At 31.3% G+C, this 23,786-nt stretch overlaps 1 protein-coding gene across 6 annotated transcripts in view; it reads right to left on the reverse strand.

Moving 5' to 3' along the window:
- Positions 1–228: 228 nt before the first annotated feature.
- The window catches only part of LOC127715500 (uncharacterized), a 97,398-nt gene continuing 73,840 nt past the window's right edge, over positions 229–23,786 (reverse strand). For 2 of the 6 annotated variants that reach the window (XM_052221560.1, XM_052221555.1), the window contains exons 2-8: positions 11,852–12,029; positions 10,159–10,262; positions 8,837–8,974; positions 8,128–8,307; positions 6,723–6,826; positions 4,630–6,415; positions 229–1,791 (exon numbers count right to left, since the gene is read on the reverse strand). In XM_052221560.1, the coding sequence (XP_052077520.1) occupies positions 6,272–6,415; positions 6,723–6,826; positions 8,128–8,307; positions 8,837–8,974; positions 10,159–10,262; positions 11,852–12,029 (848 nt within the window). In that variant the 3' untranslated portion in view covers positions 229–1,791; positions 4,630–6,271. Of the gene's footprint in view, positions 1,792–3,121; positions 3,175–3,698; positions 3,765–4,629; positions 6,416–6,722; positions 6,827–8,127; positions 8,308–8,836; positions 8,975–10,158; positions 10,263–11,851; positions 12,030–23,786 lie in introns of all 6 variants that reach the window. The other 4 variants (XM_052221556.1, XM_052221557.1, XM_052221558.1 and 1 more) reach the window with 4 other exon arrangements.

Consider the following 23,786-nt stretch of genomic DNA (forward strand, 5'->3'; position numbering starts at 1 on the left):
CATTGTGTTATTTATACAAACTTTTAAAGTACATTTTTTATAATTACATGTAAAACAGAATATACACATGTTTGTTTAGGTTCTAAATGCATTTTATGAATATCATGATATAAATAAAAATACTGTTGTGTTGCAAATACACATCTCCAAATCTGCGTTTCTCACTGTATGCTAGTGAAATGCATAGAACAGAGAATGACTGTATGGAATGAAAACAATGATTATATGAACGGTGGCTGTATATTTTTAATGAATAACCTAAAATAAATAAATGAGATGACTAAGATTAAAATGATGCAACATTTTATGTTGCGTATAGTTTTCTCCTACACTGCATTTGTGGAAGTTACGTCTACACTAAAGGACCTTGAAAGAAAACACGGTCATACACAGAACAAACAGGTCAAAGATACCGGGCATATGCTTTTTGCTACGCCAGTCACGTGTAAAACATTTCACAGCGTAATTAGGCATATTGGTACAAAATGTAACGCTAAGTGCTGTTGAAAAACAGAGGCTTATAGTACGATAAAAAAAACAAATATTCAAATTGAATAAAGAAGTAGATTTGTATTTTTGAAAATATGGGCATAAAAGTAAATAAAACAATACGTTATTCTACTCATCGGAAAAAACAAACGCCAAACAAAAATGAGAAACATAACCGGGAGATCATTGGGTACTGTTTACCCTTCCGAAGCACCTGAGTTCATCCCGGTTGTTGATGGGATTCGTGTTGCTCCATCTTTAGTTTTCTGTGTGATGTTTTATAATCATTGATAGTCTTTACGTGGTGTTCCTTTTATGACATGGTGTTTTCTGTTTCGTTTCTTCTCTCTCTTTTCTGTCACATATGTGAAAATGGTTTCGGTTTAACACTAGCAATCATACATATAAAAGTTTACGGCTATGGATATGACATGAATTTTAAGTTAATATCGACAACTCTAACAGAGAGGCAAAAGATAAAAAAGGGACTTTCAAACTCATAATTCTAAAATAAACTAACAACTCCATGGCAAAAATAGAAAAGGACATAAAGACATCATAAATACTAAAGACCGAGCAACACGAACCCCACCAAAAACCGGGGATGATCTCAGGTTCTCCTGAAGGGTGAGCAAAACCTCTTCCACATGTGACGCCCTTCGTGTTACTAGAAATTAATTATTCATATTGACGTGAGTACATAAACCACCCGAGCACAAGTTTGTGATAAACATTAAAATTAACATAAAGGGATTGATTTCAAAGTGGTTCAATCTCAGTTGGTTTTTGTTCTTGAAAATTTTTTAGACAATGACATTGTGGTGTTATCGCAAACAATAATTATCAGATCTACACAAATAAGTTGACATGCATCAGGCGAACGAGCTGGAGGTATGGGATACACTGAATATGTTTGAAGAGACATATAGATACTGTTATCATTAGCATTGATATGAATTGAGCATGTACATTTAGAAAAAGATTTTATAAAAACATAATGTACAAATGAATAACAATCCATGATAACACTGTCTTCACCTATGTTTTTTTTTCGACAGCTTTGACTTATTATTTCAGTTATTTCTGCACAACACAATTCTTTTAATACTGATGCATTTTCACAAGCCGCAAGTTCATAGAATGACTTCCATTCTATCTTGATAATTTATTTTCTTGTTATTGATGGTAGTGGTGGATTTTTATTTTCATCCAGAGGTGGTTTTTCTATAGGCGGAAGCGAGTTATTCTTTTCCTTTGGCGTCTGAATATCAACTACGACCTTTGGAGATGCTGGATCGATCGCTATAAAAATATATTATTGAGAGGGAAATTATATTTTTTCATTTCATTACAATACTAAATTTAAAACTGTGAACTTGCTTCACATCTACAAATCAAGCTTATTTAAGTGTATTTTACCTATGCCATTGGCACGCTATTCATACCAACCAAACACAGACAGATAAAAAAATCATGTGAATAATAATAGCAAACACATTTTTTATTTCAATACATTTTACAGACCAGGTTACAACGATGAAAAATACAAATTGCTTGAGTTTCACCTGAATTAACTAATGCTAAACCAATACTGTTACTGTTAATGTTTGATCATGATAGTTTCATGCGACTAGTATCGAAAACCCGTGATCCAAAACGCTGTAAATTACGAAAATGAACACTTTGAATGTAGATATGTCTTTCATTGATTTACACTAACTTTTACACCTGAATCGTAAAATTACGTAAATATTTTCTATATAAATGTCATCGATCATATATAATCATAATCATAAATATAGGAATATATATTAGGATTATAATATTTAACTATTAACTGAAATAAATTGTAGCGAAAAATATATCTACTATTAGTACCATAATAATTCACTAAGAAAAAAAATGATAAAAGGCATTACATGTATTATAGTATACATATTATCTAATAAAGAAAAAAAACAGCTAATGCCAAGCCGTAGTACAAGGTAATAAATTTATTAAGCTTTCTGAATACGGTCTTTTTATGAAAACAGCTCGGAACCAAAGTTCCACATTATTGTGCATTTCGAAAAACCTATGCTGATCCTCAATATTTAACTATTTTTAATATAATACTTCAAACAGTGCTAAAATGTCCTCTTGGCCAAAATGAAAATACGTGGTTCACCTGATGGTTATGAATCAATAATTACAGGCACATTGCAATGTTAGACTTAAACAAGCTGATAAACAGTGATAAAACAGTCTCAATGTCTGCTTTTAACTTTTCTTTTGAAATAAATATGAAAAATGTCTTTAGTTCAAAGTTTTCATTCTGATGCTTAGGGATTTGAAACTCCAGTCAAATCACAAATGTCCAACTTAAAGAACCAATTTATATAAATGTATACGTTAGTTTACTTCAAAGTTGCCTTTTGTATATGTAAATAGTGCGAGTTTATATCTCGTTGAACAAAAATATTATTAGAACCTTTGGAGACAAATTAGAAAATTTTGATGTAATACACGTTTATATTGCCAATTTAATCAAATAAGTTTCCATCGATTTACTTCATTAGCAGAAACTGATACTGTTATTACTATAACCATTGATACTAAAATAATGAATTAATTCAATACTAAAAATGCATACATTTACTCACACCCTGGGTGTATTGATAACGCCTTTAGTCTTGGATTCCTCGTCTTATTTGATGAAAAAATTACATTTGTAATTACTTATTTACCTTTTATTAGAAGTACACTTAATAAAATGCTTGCTTTTGAATTTTTTAATCTATACTTTTACTTATTAAGAAGTTGATAGAAATTCATTAATCCTTTTTTGAAATTTTCATATGAGCTCATATCTACTTTAGCATAAAACCAGTAACACATATGCAGTGGGTGTCATATGTCACAACAAGAAATTGTTTTTTAAAAAAGCTGTTCTGACTGTTGTATGCATTTTTTTTTTAATTTAAAACATGAACATAGATACATTTCTTATAAAAAAAAGTAACCATAGAAGCTAGTTTTCAAATAACCGTATCCTTGTGGGGATAGATATATAGGGCAATTAAGGACCATAAATACAGAGGAAAACAACTTCTTTCACTAAACATGTTGAACAAACGTAACCCAGTAACCGTTTCAATCCTAAACAATGTGGTCATATGATGCTTTGGTTTTTTTTCCCCACCAAATTGAAATATATAGTGTTACTTTACCACGGAAGGTAGTCCTACTGACCATGTCGAAGCATGGTCTCAAACATATGAGTCTTTCGTTTTTAACTACAAAGTATACATTTATATCTGTACAAAGCACAACATTTAGTTCTACCACTTTTTTATAAACCACATAAATAACACGTATAAACGTTTAGTAAACAGAGTCTACACACAACAAATATAGGGAATACAAAGAACATAACACAAGGTTCAGGTTTTGCGTCAACTAATAACAACTAAGAAGGTATTTGAATACAAAGGAGTAAACTTTGTGATCTTTAACAATACTCATGTTACCTATGTTGGACGGAAATATAATACTACGCCTGTGATTTCTGGCAGTGGACGATCCATCTATTGGATAATTTCCATAAACAAGATGTATTAACAATTTATCAACAATGGTACCGTTGTTGGACTTATGACATTCGAATGTTTGAATTCTTATTTTATTGATAAAATTGGTTACAGGAAATTTAATAGCTATTTGAAATTCAAAATATTCGAAAACTATAATTCCAAAATGTGATGTCAAAATCTGTTAAGTTGGTCATTTTTGTTTTATCAAATTGATATACTACCAAAATATAATTATTATAATGATAACTGGTCATGACTAATTCGAATTCAGTGCTCAAGACTGTTTTTAGAAATAATAATTTGATGTTCTGGGCCCTTCGATTGCTGCTGTCACTTTGACGTATACCTCAAGAGTCCTTCTATTATTTAATGATAACAAGTTCTCAGTTTCAGCTTAAAAATGCATATATGCTTTTAACAAAGTCAGACATTTTTAATTTTGTAATTCGAATGCACAAAACTGCATAGAAACATAAACTAAAGCATTTAAATTTCTAGACAAATCATCAATAATTTCTTGTTCCTTACAATATTAACATGCATGTTTGTTAATTGATATATTTTTTACCTGGTTTTTCAGCGTTTTCCTCAGATCCATTCTGTACTTTTGATTTTTGCCATGGGAACGGTTTTTTCTTATACTTATGATAAAATATAAATCCGCCAATAGCACCCGCTATTAAAATGATGAGTACAACAATGACGCCAGCTATAATTCCAACATTAGATGAGGAGGAAGACGCAGCAGACGCCGACGTGAAAGCTGTACAAAAAGTAAAACAGTTATATCTAAATATTTAGAGATTTAAATGCGGGTTAAAAAACAAATTCGTCAAAAAGTAAATATTTTTATATATGTTTGAAATAAAAGTTAATAATAACTTAAACATATGCACATAAAATCAAAATTTCAAGCAATTCAAATGTGCAGATCTATAATGTTGATCTATTATGGTTTTCTAAAATCTTTCTTTCAACATTTTTATTTACATAAAATATTTTGAAAACAGAAAAAATCATAAATTACTTACGACAGGTTTCTGAAAGACAAACAGACATATATATCAATATGTTTTTAATATCAAATGAAACCTACACACAATAATACACACACACACATACATATAGTGACTAGAAAATCAACCTTATATATATATGATTTGGGATAAGTCGTCCTTGTTCCATACGTACATGTACGAGAAGGTAATGCCTCCCAAACGAAAGCTGATTTTTTTATCAGCTATAGTTAGAGGGGAGTATGGCGGCTGCGAAGTGATAGGTGGCGTTTCCATCAATGTAAGACCTACTCCTACATAATGCACTGTATAAATATATCTGCGTGTGTGTTTATAAATACTTTCAACTAGAAAATAAGATAAGTATCGAATCGTCAAAAATGGGAATGCTACACAAACAGAAAGAAAACATAAAAGTTTTAAGATTTACTGCAATGAAACTGATATAAAATAGTCATATACGAACAAGATGTTATAAAATCGTAAAGACAATATTTCGGCTCAAATAAAATTGAGAATGGAAATGGGGAATGTGTCAAAGAGACAACAACCCGACCAAAGAGCAGAAAACTGCCGAAGGCCACCAATGGGTCTTCAACACAGCAAGAAAATCACGCACCCAGAGGCGGGCTTCAGCTGGCCCCTAAACAAAAATGTGTACTGGTTCAATGAAAATGGACGACACACTAAACTCCAAAACATATAAATGAACTAAAATTAAAAACATACAAGACTAACAAAGGCAAATGAACTGAACTTCTTCTGTGTCACATAAAAATGAGTTAAAAGACAATATGTAAATATCTCCGAATTCTGCACAAATTTCTTTCACCTGGCTATCATTTTTTATCAGTAGCGCAAAGCCGACATTGGTCCCTTTTTTTAAATGTTTGATCAAACTAAGAAAACAATATTATCATTGTCATATAAACTTTTTATCATATTCGTAATACTTTGATCTAGAGTAATTGTTTGTTTACAGGACGGAGCACCTGCGATCAACTCCGGTTTTGTGAACTTGTTTATCTTTTCATCGTTATTTGTTCTTTGTTTTTTTTTCGCCTTTGCGTTGTCTCTTCTCGAAATGAGTTTTGGTATCTTCCGTCTCTTTTTTGTACAATGCATGTAGAACAAATATATCGGTGAAAATAAAACGGTTGAACTAAGAGAATGGGAATACCAATAGAACAATAACTATATATATGCTGACATTAAATACAGCCTACCGTAAGCTGATAACGATATTAAGACACTGGCTGCATCTGACGTCCTTGCAGTGGCGGACTGTCCCTTTTCACAGCTTCCTGGGTTTGAGCTGACTGATGAACCTGATACAGCCTAAAATTATTTTACAGAAAATAGTTATAAAATATCTAGTCAGACGTTTTAAATCTTTTGGCTTGCCATTAAAGTAAAGGGTTGTTTTCTTTTTTGTACCAGCATGGGTCTTTGCTTAACAAGAGAAGAATTGAAACCTATCATGTTGGTCATAGTGTCAGTGGACTTTATAATTCTCGAAACTTGCACTGAATATTTAGATAGGTTGGAATTTGACATTTGGTCATTTTATAATTGTTGACGAAGCTCGAAGTATGTTAGATGTGTTATTAATTTACATATTTGATGGACACATGAATATATTTACCAAACATGTGAATCTTGTACCCGTCGTGGAATCCGCATTTATGATAATAACATAACTGGTAGAACCAGAAGTTACGTATTTTGTAGCGTACAACTCACCATCGGCTGCAATATAAAAAAATCTAATTTAGAAAACTAAGTTAAACAACAACTGTAGCAGGAACTGTTTAGTTTTATACTTATCACATGATTTTTTTAATCGGGTTCATTTTGCACTTTTATGGAGACTATTATTTTTCTTTTCTGAAGTTTTCTTTTTCATGTTTACCATTACCATATTTGTATTCATCTATCTTCGACTCAAAACACTGATAGTTTTAGAATAACCAGCGGTATGTTTTCACGTTTTTCTTTTATTCAGGTAACTTTTTTATAGACATGTAATGTTTTAACATTTAAAATACTAGCATAGCATGTACTTCAAAATATTATCAAATCATCATGGATAAGGTGACATTAAAACAAACTTTAAAAGGGCCAAACACACTAAGACTTCTACATGTTGAAAATATATTTGTACTGAACTAGATTGATTTATTACGCACACTGTAATGACACTGATGAAGCCTTTTAAGAAATGTTCCTCGAAGCTTACTAAGAAAAAAACCAATAACAAAATGCATTGTTTGGCTATCGTGTGTTTGCTTTTAAAAATTAAATTCAATACTAAGACTTATTATTTGAACTCTACCAACGCAAAATGATAAGACCAAAGTGCATATTTAACAATCAAACACTAGTTAGATTGATATTATATATGAATGATATTCATGAAAAAATGGAAAACGACATAAGACAACAATCAAGACTCAAAGAGAAATGAGGTTTTATAAGAATACATAGAGAAAAATAAGCCCTAAATTTATCTTTTCCAGGTCTATTGTGCTATGGGTTGGTTGTCACGATGGTGTGTGTCCAACATGTCCTAAATGCATATGAAACCAATAAAAACATAAAAACAGTATAAGCGACAAGCAAATTACCACAGAGAGACGATAGTGAACGAAATAATAAAAACTGACAGCGGCTAATATGAACTAGAGAAAAAATGTTTCAAATTTGCTGCGGAAGAATATGATGACATCACATTAAAGTTCAATTACAGTGCTTAAGACTTTTGAAGCATATGTGTTAACAGGTTTGCTTTAAGATAAATTCATATATCAATTATGAGTTTCAAAACAAAAGCAAAAAAAGACCAAAAAAAAAAAGAGATTCGGATTTAGTTAATTTTGCAAAAAGATTTGCAACTTGCAATTGTACAATGTATCGAAGGAAAATTAACCATAATATTGAAGTCGTGATACATTTTGTGTGTCTTATCATTTTGTAATTTAAAAATGAGAATTTATTTTATGTCTGCATCTTGAACAACACAGATATTTAACAAGCAAAACTATACTTACTTGAGTCAAACATGGTTGTACTACATTGTGTATAATTAAATGAAATCGTTGTTCTATTTGAACAAGCATCCCATACAGAACCAGTACCACAAATACCGGAGGTCGAGGCATCTGTTACTGTGTAGGCGTATACTCCTAACAGCGCATCAGGAAACCATTGCTTTACGTTGGCCTGCTGATCTGAATAACAATGAAATCTTCACTGTATAATTGTTATATAAGTTTAATCTTTAGGGTGTATGAACGAACTGCAGCCTAAAATATAGTTAAGCTCTTTTCTACATGTAATTCTTTATTAGCATACAATCTAACTATTTCATACCTTAAAGTTATTTTAAACACTATGATTTACCTTTAAAAAAAATTTGAAAATCAAAGTCAATTAAATATTCCACGATATTTCATTGATAATTGAAATTTGTATTGACTCTCAGACGATTTCATCGGGGAACAAAACAAAAAAGGTAAACCAGTTTCATTATGTTACAAAAAATAAAAACAAAAGGAAACCCAATTATTCATACGAATATTGTTAAATAAAATAAAGGTTTAGAAAGATCAAAATAACTTTATGACAAACAGCCTTATAAAAACGAAAAGCCTCACACATTTTGTAGAGAAGCGTTTGGTTGGTTTTGAAAAGGTTATTATCTTCGCGGCCAACGACCAAGAGAATTACATCAAGATAACTTAAAGGATGAAAACTTACTCTCTTTTACTAAAACATGGAATTCCTCAGCACTTGGTCCAGAGGTTGGATTACATACTGAACTAATTGTTACTCCAGCATTTGCAATAGATACTTCAACAAATGACACCCTGTTACTGCCAGCGTCAACTTCTATATCTATTAGTATACAAATACAGCTTTAGATTGATGCAAATAAAAGAACATTCATTTCTTCGTTTGCACCTTATGCTTCGTCGATGAAGTAATAATGATACTTTAAAGTACATTCACATCTTTTTGTCACATAACAATATAGAAATGTTAAATTGAAATTTCAAAGATCCTTTGTTATAAATTGTTTGTAAGCCATGCGTCTTATAAATGAATCTTTTTTGTTTAATTTTCGTTACAAGATATTTTTTCTGTTGAAATATAGTCAATGCAAGTGCATGCGTTATTTTTGTTAAATACTTAATACACCGACCTCTTATACAAATCAGTAGGAATATACGACGGAAAGAATTGACAAACATGAGATCGATATTTTGGATAATGATTTTTGGATGGAGCAATATTACAGATCTTAAGGTGTTTCGAGCTGCAGAAGAAAATGTAATTCAATTGCTATCTAACATTGTTTTTACTTTCACGTCACAATATCATGCGATGTTCAAGACAAATTCAAATAAATAGAACGTTTGTTAGAATAGAAAATCAAATCAAAGTCTTGGGTATTCAAATGCAAAAACGAATTCCAGTGTTCGCTGTTACGGTTGCTACTATTTAACGATATACGTTTTTTCGATTACAGTGATGATGATACGAGTAGTATGACAATTGTTCTCTAATTCTCTTATTCCATATCAATTTTTAACATGTACTGCTGAGTGATTGACTCGGTGTTGACGTGGGAGTCAAGTAGAATTTTCTTTCCGTCCACTTATTTTATTTTAAAGTCACAAAAAGTCAGCAATACTGACACAAACTATTCGAAAGATAAAAATTTACAAAAAGGACTCGCATATCTATCAATTCATAAACGAATTTTCCCCAGATATTAAAGGAAAGACAAGCTTCTCATTTCGAAACTTGAAAACTTTAGTGTCCATAGTAGAGGAGAATCGTATCTCGCTTTATGAAGTGGTAGAAGCAAACACCATCAGAATTAGAAAGAAATATTAAATTATTAAATCAAAAAGACACAAATACAAAATTTGAAAAACTTTAAACAGATAAAAAGATTGAAGAATACAAATAACATTACAAGATGAAAAACATGGAGATGTACTCAACTGCCTGTTCGTGCTTAACAAAGAATGGTGAAAACGTAAAAGAACAGTGTACAATACATTTATACTCACTGGAATCAAGATAATAATAATAACTATAGTCGGTTATTTTTGTATATCTCACACAATAAAATCCGTAGTAAAAAGGTCCATAAATTTGTTCATTGTTGGTACTCCTGGAATTATAGTTCAATCATCATTAAGATTAAAACGTAACAAACAATCAACCACATCCGAATAAATAATTGATTTCAAATTGTAGGTTAAAAGGTATGTTTATTTTCGGTTTTACCTGTATAAGAATGTTTTTTGTGGATCAAAACAGTCAACCAAATAGTTCCTGGAAGTGAATAATTCATCAGCGATGTTTCTTAGCTTATTTTGACAAAATTGAACCAAATTGGCTGCAAAAAGCGAATTATTATTTCACTATATCACTTTCATTTATGATTGAACAAACAAAAAATACTTATTTTTTTTATATATTTCGTAGCTTATGCCCCTTTAAACGAAAACGATATGATAATAGCAACAACAAAAAAGTGATGCAAGAAATAAAAATATTTAATAATAACAACTATAATCTAAATTTGATATTGCTTGCACATAAGCAGTTGTTATGTGGAATCAGTTTTGTAAGAATGACATATTTGTGCTAAGATTTGGCATTCCAATTGCTTTTTGTGTGTCATAATCATTCATTTCATTTCTTAAGTAAACAAAGTCCATAATTTGAAACAAAGAAATAAAAAAAAAAAAAACACTCTGAACAATTTTGTCTATAAATGACTCATCAGTGACGTGCGAATCAAAAAAGTCCAGATAAAGTATGAAGTTTAAGATGACCCGATGAGTTTCTTGTTTGGCAATATTTTATTTCTATAAAATATTCATGATTTAACAAAAAATGTATTACCGTATGTTTATCTAATTAATAAAAAAGGTCACTGCTTTTTGCATAAAAATAAGTACAATTCTACCATAGGGGCTTGAATATATCGTGATTTTACCACGGGTTGTCCCTTTATGCCGATATTTTACCCCTCGCTATCGTTTTCATGCTAATGATTAAAATCAGTCGAAAACATGCGTTTTTCTCATGCCGATGTGCACATAATAATATTTTTGATTTAATAATACAATCTGAAATTATCAGTGAAGATCGCGTTTACAAATATAATGACGGTCATAAATCAAATGCCTGATAGTATGTCATTGGGCGATTTCGAAACTAAGCTATATTTCTGTTTGTTTTGTTCACACATTTTTGTCAATATAATGGAATTTTATACGACTGTCATACAGGTGAGAGGTATAGCTAGTTATAAAACCAGGTTTAATTCACCATTTTCTACATGAGGAAATGCCTGTACCAGTCAGGAATATGACAGTTGTTTTCCATTCGTTTGATGTGTTTGGGCTTTTGGTTTTGCCATTTGATAAGGGACTTTCCGATTTGAATTTTCCTTGGAGTTCGGTATTTTTGTTATTTTACTTTTTCAACATAAATATTATGGAAGAATTTAGTAAATCTAGTCATTTTGTTGTTCAGAACTCCATAATGCAGACTCTGATATATGGTATTTCCACTTATATATCTGGTTATTATATATGAATCTTATAATGTCATTACACAATATTTTGAAAAAAAGACGAAAAGACTGTTTACATGGCTAGCTATTAGACTTCGTCCATGGTCATAGGTAACACCTACCTCATAGTAAAGTTCAAATTAAACTCTTTCCTATAGAATTAAGTGACTTACTTAAATAGCCAATGAGTGCTGTCACTTTCAATACAGGTAAATTCAGACCAAGTTTTGGAAAGTGCTGTAACATCCCATCCAGATGTTAACTTTAAGTTACTGTTTGTAAATACAACAGTGCCTCGTCTGCTGTCCCATACATTTCCATCCAATACCGTTGGCAGTGTGCATGCACAGTCTGAAAGAAATAAGTTAACACTAATGAAGGTTTTCGATTTGATACTGTATGGAGAACGAGCGGGCTAGCAGTTTGTGAACCATTCAACCAATGCTTTTTCAATTTTAATATGTTATTACTGATAACAAAAGAAGGGTCAAGTTCGATATTCACGATTTTCACTTTTGCGGTCAGGAGTTATGGTCATTGATTGATTGGAAAAGGACACTTTATGTCGTTTTCATGCAATAACTTGTGAACCATTTAAACAATGCATTTCACATTGTAATATGATGTTACTGATGACAAAGTTAATGTCAATTTTGATATTGACAATTTTCACTTTTGCCGTTCAGGAGTCACAAATCATTTGAAATAAAACGGCTAAAAGAAAGACAACAATAGCAAAACAGAAAACTTATTAGTAAGCAACACGAAACAAAAAAACAAAGAAAAACACGGGATGCCCCGGAATGCTTTGTTATGACAAAGCATTCAATTAATAACAAACTAGCATTTCATCCTACATATGAATGATCTTCATAATGAATGAGGAATAACTTGTGAAAGTTTATAAAGTTAATGGATTTCCATTTGGTACCGTTTAATTGTTTCACGTTTGTATTTTTATGTCGGGTATTTTATATCTGACTTTATGATATGGGTTTCGTCCATTGTTGGAGGCCGTACGGTGGTCTATAACTGTTTTAATCCACGTCTCATTTGAAATCACACCACTTATTTCATATTACTTAGATTCATCTCTCATCAGATAATGTGGAATTCCACAAATATGACATACCGAATTAGACTTATCATCGGGTGTGTACTTATATGAGCAACACGACGAGTGTCAAATGTGCAGCAGTATCTGCTTACCCTGTTAAATCACCTGAAATCATCCCCGGTTTTTGGTGGGGTTCGTGTTGCTCAGACTTTAGTTTTCTAGTGTTTTGTAATCTGTTGTTGGTCATTTTGGTCTTTTTCGTTTTTTGCCATGTCGTCGTCAATTTATCTTCGACTTATGAGTTTGAATGTCTCTTTGGTATCTTTCGCCTCTCTTTTAGTTTAGATTTTAGTCCATCTTTAGGTTGGTATAAGTAATGGAAAATTCTTGATAAACAGTATATATATTTGATATTATAATAATTGCCCTCCATTTATAAGCATTTATACCGGCCTTTGAAAACATATCCATTAAAACGGCATATGCATGTATTTTATACGTTATTGCATTGTTTTGACAGAGCATTCAAATTATAATATTATTTTTATTGTTTTACATCAGAAAGCAAGTGCGTAGAAGATAGAAGAAGAATTTAATAAGATGATTAAACGTCCATTGAAAATTATTTTTTATATATATAACTCTTTATATGCATCTTATACTTATGTATTAATGTAACTTTACAAAATATCAAATAGAGCTAATACACAAAAACACCAGAGTGTGCTTTCATTTGAACTGTTAACTTTTATAAATTTTTTTCAGTGTACATTAACTTCATTGAAATGTTATTGAAATGAACGATCCATTGCATTTATTCACATTAATCACATTTATTAATTTATTTCATAAACTTTCAGCGTCTCAATATGGGCATTTTGCTGAAAGTTATTCTATTGTTACCACATACGGATGTTGTTCCGTTGACATATACCCCAATATCTTCCTTTTTCATAAACTCGTTTTCATGGTACATGCATTTGGAAAATACTTTAAATAATATATTCCTTAATGGAGTAATGCACATTTTCTTATCCAAATAACTTAACTTAACAAGTAAAAATTGAAATTCAGTTTGCATAGTTTTGTGTAGTTTTATAGACAATTTTGTTAGATCATTCATTATATACACTCCTTTTTAGAGTAGTCATGCAAAACTATGATTTACTTTAGTAATCCATTTTATTGATCTGAATAAAAATGAGTTTTGTTTGTATGTTTATTTCAGAATTAATTGAAAAAAATTGGAACCTACTGAAAAAGGTTATTTTCAAAAGCAATTGCGCCATATAAAGCGAAGGATATTTGTTTTTAAATTTAATGTTGTACCTAATCATAGATTTCAAAAGCAAAGCAAAACAAATCTCATTTAAAACATTTGTTTTTTTTAAGGTAATCAAAGACCCGTTGAAAGACTACGCATGTGAAATGGTTCTTAAGCCAGTGAGGATAATCTAATGGGCAATGCATTATATAATAAAACAAAATAAGATATAAAAAAACAAAACAAACCTAACATAATAACAACAAAAAACTGCCTAATTATACATTTGTTAACGAAAAAAACACAAAATAAAAACAGTAAATATACTAGATATACAGGATACATGTGCAAATGTTGACATAGAAAGAACACACAATTGAAAAGCACTTCAAATTAGAACAATCATTCGCCAATTGTGTATCTAACTTCCAAAGTAAGTTTAACATATATTCTCGCTATTACTTAGTCTAGTAAACTAGCGTCAAAGGTCATAACCATCACTTGCATGGTTTGTAGAGTGTTGTATAACCTTTCGTCGTTTTTCATTTTTTGCTAAAGTTTTGTCGGGCTATCTTCAATTAATGTGTGTCGATTGTTCCTTTGGTATCTTCCGCCTCTTTTTCGCATACTACTTCTCAGTAATCAAAGTACCAAAGACAACAGTCATGACTGTTTGTTTCACAGCGGAATTGCAACTTCCACCGTAAATTTACAATTAAATATATTTACTTATCACTTAGAAATAAGTGTTTGAATTGATAGAAAGCTTCCAAAAGCACAGCTTGAATAAGTTTATCTGTTTTTATTATTATAAGTGGAGTTGACTATAGTGTATCATGTCAAAATATACTTTGATTTCCCTGTTACAAAGAAAATTGTAATCCGATATTAAACTGTCTCTAGTCAAACGAGATCGGAGGAACGTGGTCTATATAGGCAAAAGAGAGGCGAAAGATACCAAAGGGACATTCAAACTCATAAGTCGAAATTAACTGACAACGCCATGGCTAAAAAAGAAAAAGACCAACAGACAAACAACAGTACACAAAACACAACATAGCAAACTAAAGACTGCGCAACACGAACCCCACCAAAAACTGGGGGTGATCTCAGGTGCTCCGGAAAGGTAAGAAGATCCTGCTCCGCATGTGGTACCCGTCGTGTTGCTCATGTAAGTACAAACCCGGTGATAAGTCTAATTCGGTAGGTCACATTCGGGGACAAATGTTCGGATGTATATGTGCTTTGGTTTGTTTATGTCAAGGAGATGATGTCTTGTTGACGTACCCCAATATCTCTTTATAGCTATATGTATCCATGTTTTGTAATAATGGCTAACACCGTCTTAATGTTTGAAATGTTATGACCCTGTCATCACGACTGATAATATGGTTGATTTTAAAGACTAACAGAGAGAGCTATGAACTGTACAGGGGAGTCCATATTAATGCAAGAAGATGTAGATACAGATAGATCACACAGTAATCATAGAAACAAAATAACGAACAAGGCAAATCAGTAGAACCACAAAATGACTCTAAACAGATAAGAAATGTCCTTCTCACACGTCCAGTTTACTATTATCACGGAATTTGGCGATTTCAAAGTTGGATATGTGACATAGACACATCTCTTCCTGTAAAGGTATTCAGCAAATATTAAAAAATATGTCATTAAGTTTTGCAATGTTAATAACAGTAAAATATAAACACTGATATTTCGTGCAAACACGATGTTCTTAACCGTGATCCATACGCATGACCATGTTGCAGGTTAAAATTGTCTTTTTATACTCAAAATGTTCCCTTTTTAATTTCTACGCACAATATAGATAAGTCTACAGAAAGAAACAATGGAATGTGTTTGGTGTTGTTATTTCAAACAATAAAACCACGGCTACAATAAAACATTACTAAGTAAATCCTTCTTTTTAGATAACTTCCATTTAAAATTTGGGTATCAAAACGTTGTGACCCTTATATATTTAAGAATAACACACAAAACACAATGCTAAAACTTAACTTTTCTTTATAGTTTTTAACAAGTACTGTACTAGAAAGACAACTGAAACTTGTGTTTAAATATTTGTAGTGTGTACCTATTATTACAGACTATATGAACTAATAAAACAAATATTGATAGCTTTTATTTTTTCCCAGTAAGGTAGATATTGGTTTTGTCTGCCTTTATCATTAGACTTGATGACCTCAATAAGTCTTGAAGACACATTCTCAATACTAGTAATTAGAATCGAGCTCGATTTAAACAAGAAAACACTTATTGTCTGAAATTTACCAAATGTTTACTTTCCTGATCCAGGGTTTTGACAGAAATCATTGATTTGCTTATTTTTATATGATTGCATCCTATATTCCAATTTACATTATCTTATTAAAAATTGTAAAGTAATATGATACTTCAAATTTAGCAAAAAAGTTGTGAATGTGTTGTTTTTTTTTCTTGAATGGTTAAGTTTTACTGTAAAAACAAATCGTGTACATAGGCTTTCTTATACGTGAAAATCCTTTATTTTGTCCGAATCGTCAGAAATGTAGTGCTATTGAATTATTGTCCTCCTGTACTTAGTGGAAAGCTGTTCCGTATTCGGTGACTTGAACCATGACATCTTTTGTTAGACAATTCGGAAATCACACAGGGTTAAACCTCGATGACAAAAAGGTAAACAAACGTGGAATGAAGATAGGTATAACCGTTTGTGAATAAAAACATTTGACGCACCAAATCAATTTACAACTGTTATGATAAAGTTTGACAAACAAAAAGGAACTCGCAGAAAGTTTTGGGTTGATTTTTAGTCAACAGATAACGATAGGTTAACTTCGACATCAATACCCGAAGGTTAATCAGCAGCAACATTTTTCTATCAACAATCTTAGAATGAAGTATTTTTGTCGATTATACGTTATGGATTCGTAATTAATGTAATAAAAACATGCACAGGACTAAAATTAGTATATATGCATGCAGTGGTTCGATAATTGCCAGAAACTAGTTTCATATGACTTTAAAAATATTTATAAATTGATCCAAAACACTTAGCGTACAGTCCAACTGGCCACCTTTAAGAAAATGTTACACAAGAGCTACTTATTGCCACCATGTATAATAAATGAGAGTGAAAGTATTCAATGACACCGGTGCATAGTGATGGAATCAAGCTAATACAATAGACATAAACTTTAGTCTGGGCGAACATAATTTATGTATTAGTTGTTATTAGCTTTGAAAGTAACTGCGAGTACTTTTATAAGAATAAGGAGTTGTAGATTGGTACGTTGTGTCTTTTGTTTTTATGTTAAAAGATTTTGTTTGGTTCGTTCATATTTGGAGATTCAATCCATTTCCAACTGATTATTACAGTTTGTTCTCATGTTGCACTGTTAATCTATTGATTTTCCCAAGTAAGGGGAAGCGTTGAGCGCTCACAACCGCGATCATTCCCGCAATTTTATTTATTTGTCTTTTTAAAGTTAGTGCCCTGTAATTCAATTGTTGCCGTTGGTTGTTTTCTATTATATCTGTTTTTAGTTTTACTGTTTTGTCAAAATCAGATGTTTATTTTTGTAATGTCGAGACCTTGTATACCTGACAAAACAGTATGGGTTTTGCTCATTGTCGGAAGGCCGTACGCCTTTAGCATTTATTGATAATAGCCAAAAGTAGTAGGGTATTTTTTGTGCACTAGAACACTGGAAACTCCTTCAAGACTGAACGAAATAAAGAACATAATAAACTTTGTGAATGAAGGCATACTTAAGAAATATAACCTTTGATTGCGTATGTCAATTACGGCCTATCTTCATGGGTACAATATTCTTAGACAATTCAGCTATGTTTGAATAAATCGATAATACAAGACACCTAGAGATTCAGCTTACGTACATTTGATTAATATCAGGTTTAAACAGTATACATGTACAATTAAAAACATGTCTAAACTATTGTTTTCGAATCTAACTTTTAAAACCTATTCAAATGATCCAAACATTACCTAAACGAGTAACTTGTTATGAAAAACTAGAATTGTCTCAGTGAACATTCAAAAACACCAATTAATCAGTTTTAGATATTAGAAATTACAACTTAGAATAATCGATAATTGAATTATAACTCAATCATTTATTGGCATAATTTGCTATCAATTGTATATATAAGTAGCGCAACTAGTGAAGAAATATATGACCCAAAGGGACCCAAAAATAATTTCCAAATCCATCTAAGGTAAACTTTGCCTGAAGGAGTTCGAACCCTAGTTTCTTTATGATTTTGAAAATTTATAAACGGACGATTTAAGAAATGTATGTTATAAATCATGTCAGTACAGAAGCATTGACTGATGAGCTTATGATACCATCGGGGACTAATATTTCACCAGCACTGGTATTGACCAAGTGCTTTAAAACACAATTTTGAAAAATGTATGCGTTCAAAGTGCATAATTATTGATAACGTAGTAATATGGACAAAACAAGTCTAATTATGTAAATGTACCTTCATTCCTTCGGCTAAGTGAAATTACATTTTTCGGTATTTAAAGAAACATGGTATGAGAGTACAACTATTTCCTCCTTTAAGGACATTACAATACATCTATAATCATTTATTCAAACATGCACTTGCTTTAACCTTAATCCGGAATATTTTTTTTAAAAGACCTTCACAGAAGATTTTATGGATTTTCGTTGTATGGTCTGATTTAAATAATCATACATTACATGCAATTGATGTCAAACTAAAATCATTTTCTCTAAACTCAACTGATAATGAACTTTACTTGGCTTTATGATTAAACGCAGTTTATTATTGAACACATGGATCATCTATTTTGTCTTCAAGTAGAGAAAGATCAGTACTAAGGTACTGGTTTTGTTAAAGACCCTCCAACAATTATCATAATAAGCAACACGTTCATAGTGAACACAATTTGATCTGAAAGGCATTTTTGAACTTTACCAATCTTTAGACTGAAAAATATTTGGTATGAAATGTTCAGTTTGTTAATTGATTATTAAACACATCCATTCCTTCTCAGACACTTCTGAGGTCAATAAAGGTTGTTTATTTTTGTTTTTAAACTCTGTTACACAAAACATATTAAACAGTACTACATCGAATATAAACATGATTTCTGAACAATACATGATTTTGGACAGGAATTTATCTGACAAAACATCTTATATTCAAACCACACAGAACATTTATATAATAAGACATTTCATATGATGTTAACTGAGTCTGATTTTCAACGCAGTAGTCCATAAGGTAACAGGAAGACTTATCACCCTATCCGGACACATTATTCTGACTCTGAGCCGACCAATCTTTGCTTTATTTCTTTAATGTCGCTTGACTAGCGGAGAAGCCGCAAATACAAGTTTTAAGTCTTTGGTTTCACCGGGTCTGGGTGGAACCTCAAGACGAGCACGCTACCACGAGACCCCAAATGATAGTCTTTATTTCCTTAATTCATATAAGACGGACCAGAATAGGAAACAAAAGAACAATATTGAATCTAAATGGTGTAATTATTTTTCTTGAATAAAAACTATAACTCATTAATTAATTTTCCATAAAGATATGTCAGCCTGTTTAAGAAATCATGTTACACTTTGCTTTTATTTATTTTGTTCCTTCTTTTGTATTACTGAAACTAATACAAATTTGACCTTTTATAAATTATGGATATGAAACCCTCCTCTTCGATTGAATGTCGCCAAAGCTAAAAGAAAATTATTTTCGTTAATTTTATTTTTTGGCATTAACATAAGCGTTATAACAGACTTCGCCATGTTATACCTTTTTATTTCAAATAACTTGAGTAATTTGACTTTTGTCCCGAACATAGCCGTTGTAAGTTTTTTTCTTAACAAACGGAATGTCTCATACATGTTTGATGTTGTTTGGTGAGTTAGGTATTGAAAGGACTGATATATCGTTCGAAAAGATAATAATTATAGACATGTCGGTTTGGTCAGCAAATTGTACTGTTACTCAAACAATCATTAAAATATTCAGAAAACACTGTTAACATGTGCATCTATATAACAAAACTTTACAATGTTAATAATGGTAAAATTGAAGACGTTGCTTTTAGCACAAGCAAGTTGTATTCGAAAATCGGTATAAAAGGAGCCAAGATATGAAATCATAATTATTCTACTACCTCAAACAACCTTTAACAATGCCTATTTATTTCTTCTAGCATTTACATGCTTTCATCTTAATTAAGAGTTTTTCAAAATGTCATTGTAAAAAATTTTATAAGTTTTTGTTGTATAATCTGATTAAATAATTTATCTTTAAAGACAACTATAGTTAATGTAAAATTAAAGCCATTTCTTTATAAAATCCCACTTTTGTGGAAGTGATCTGTGTGTCAGGTATAATTTTATCTGACTTATGATTAAATGCAATCTATTAACTAACACTTGAATCGTTTACTGACTCTCTTGTAACTACAGAAAAAGAGAACTATGGGACTGTTGCTGTTAAAAGACATTCCAGCAATTATCAGACTAAATAATATAGAAAACTACAATACAGACTAAATAATATAGAAAACTACAATACAGACTAAATAATATAGAAAACTACAATACAGGATATTAAGTGAATGATAGGTCTTCTACCTTTCAATAACCAAATGAAATCGACAGTTAAAAGGAATATATAATTATTCATTGCAATATGATCACAGTAGTCAGATTTTGAAATGAAAGACTATTAAAAATCCTAACTATTTTTGTTTTCAGTCTGTCAGTCAACTGTGAAACATACGTACTGCAGACAGAATATTTCATACTTGTCCGACACTCAGCTTGAGGTCAATTTAGGTCTGCTCAGTCTGTGTTTTAATATTCAGTAGCTATAATTGACCTGTGAAAACAATACATACTGAAGATTAAAAACGACTGAACAGTACTAGATCGACAGCAAACGAGATTTATGAACAATTTTGGGGTTTTGACAGGAATATACCTGAAAATACTTGTATCTAAACAGAACAAAAAATAACTGTACCATTTGTATGTACAGATATGTCATAAAATGTGTAGATCAGAATGTCTGTTTCAGACTAAGACTACTTTACTTCTTTGATAATATTAGTATATGTATTCTCAATTCTATCAATTGCAATCCATTAGGGTGAAACACATTTAGTAATGACTTAAATTTGAAGATATCTTTCATACCTTTCTTCATTGTATAAATTACAGGTACCATAACGGTTGACGACATTTTAAAAATCAAAATCATTTTGTTTAAAACTCTATCTATCAATCAAACTACACATCGGTATAGAATGTCTTGGTTTGAACCGAATAGCAATTTAGGATATACCATTGGTACAAATTTGGATGTCCCTTAAAAGTTCTAAATATATTTTCAGAGATACATGTCTTGTTGAATCTTTTTATTTTTACATCATAACTTCAAAAACGTACTAAATTTTTTTTTTACTCAATACAAATATTTTAAACAAGACTACATGTTGTAATGTACTATTATATTATTTATTTATGTTTTTCTCTGTCCTTAGTGTTCTTGTGTTTATTTGTACTGTATTCTCGTAACGTAATGTTGTCATTTTAGAGGTATTTTTAACATCGCCATATAAGCAGGAGGTTTGGCTAGCCATTAAACCAGGTTAAAGCCACCGTTTTTTCTTAAAATGTCCTGTACCAAGTTAGGAATATGGCAGTTGTTATCAAATAGTCCGTTTCTATGTATGTTGGCGTTTGTTTTTATCGCAATTCAGTGTTTCTGATGTTCCGTTGTTTCCCTCTTATAGTTGATGTGTTTCCCTCGGTTTTGTTTTGTGATCCGGATTTGTTTTCGCTTAATCGATTTATGACTATTGAACAGCGGTATACTACTGTTGCCTTTATTTACCAAGTGGTCTTACTAATAATGATATTTCAGATACGCGTAGAAACTGCAAAGGAGGAAGTAAGGGGCTTATGCAATTTAGGACAAGTTTTATCTTTGGAATATAATCTAAAGATCTGACATGTTATGGTCTGCTAACAATAATGATACATGCAGGATCGTTGAATGGTTATCCATCATGTTCATAGGAAAACATGTATATCCAAACTCATCAACGTTACCAGGCTCATAATTTTGAATGCAAGATGCTTGTTTCGTCTAGAGAAGACTTATCAGTGACGCTCGAATCAAAAACGTCAAAAGGCCAAATAAAATACGAAGATGAAGAGCATTCGGGGGCAAAGGTTTTCCATATAAGATAATCAATACCTAGGATGGAAATTCATTATTATTTTGAACAATTCAAAGTTTTGTAAACAATTAATCTAAAAATATGACAATATCAATGATAATGCATGTCAACACAGAAGTGCTGATTAAGATATTTGGCTGTGACTAAGACACGAATAGAAAATTATCTCACTTCTGAAAGTGTTGCAGCAGGGGTAGGAAAATAGGAATAAAATGAAAATGTAGTTTTGTTCTTATGTAGCATGTCGTTTGTGAGAACTAATCTGTGAATGAAAATCTGTGTCGTCTATGAAACGCATATGATTTTCCATAGAATCCTTTCTATTCAGAATATTTCCGGGTACCATGAGATACCTCAATGTAAAAATTTGAAAGTATAATTTGACAATTCACTGATGTTAAAAGTGGAAATGTGGATAGGATGTTATCAAATCCTTATTAGCTAATTAATTGATATTTATGTTATAAGATAATTAATAGTTTTGCTATCATGTATTTTCTTGCAGGAAGCTTAAGACTTATATCTAATTTTTGTCTCAAACCATACACGAGCCACTTTAATACTAGTCTGTAATTGCCAATAACACCAATGTTTAATATTTTTTAATTACTTTTCTAGCAACTCCTTAGTTTCATAATGTTTCTAAATTCCAATTTACTGTATTGTATGATTGAGTCCAATTATAAATAGTTTGTTAAACTAATACGTATGCTAGCTGTCTGCGATTGAAAAAAGTTGGTTATTTATATTTCAGTAAGTTTAGTCTTTAGTAATGGAAATTTTGGGTTATATTTCTTGTCCTGATAGTAAATTCATTTAAGGTAATTCCTCTTTTTTAAGGTTTATGCGACAAAACGTTTTTCGATAAAACAATGAAATTAGTAAGAATGACATATTACGTAGGCCCATGCTGATGTGGGTTTAATGAATAAAAAACTATATGCGTGAAGAACGTCAAGACGTTACTTGTAACAATACACACAGAAATGAAAAGACACATGTAGGGTTTAACATTCGGCTTTCAATTCACGATTTATGGCATGGTGTTGTCCGTTTTTATTGAACTTGTGATTTTTTATTGTCCCCTTGCAAACTTCGCAGACGCAAACACGAGTTTGTTGACCGTTATGGAATACAATAGATATAAGAAGGTGTGGTATGAGTGCCATTGAGACAACTCTCCATCCAAGTCACAATTTGTAAAAGTAAACCATTATAGGTCAAAGTACGGCCTTCAACACGGAGCCTTGGCTCTCACCGAACAGCAAGCTATAAAGGGCCCCAAAAATGACTAGTGTAAAACCATTCAAACAGGAAAACCACAGGTCTACTCTATATAAAAGACGAGAAACGAGAAACACTTATGAACCACATCAACAAACGACAACCACTGAACATATGGTTCCTGACTTAGGAAAGGTGCAAACAAATGCACAATGTATGTATTTTACAGATGAGGACGAATATGTTCCAGCTGTCGAAACCATAATCCCGTCCTCTTTTCCTCGAATGTGACATCACAGA

Source organism: Mytilus californianus, unplaced genomic scaffold (genome assembly GCF_021869535.1).
Source record: "Mytilus californianus isolate M0D057914Y unplaced genomic scaffold, xbMytCali1.0.p SCAF_9, whole genome shotgun sequence".
In the NCBI taxonomy this organism is placed as follows: Eukaryota; Metazoa; Mollusca; class Bivalvia; order Mytilida; family Mytilidae; genus Mytilus; species Mytilus californianus.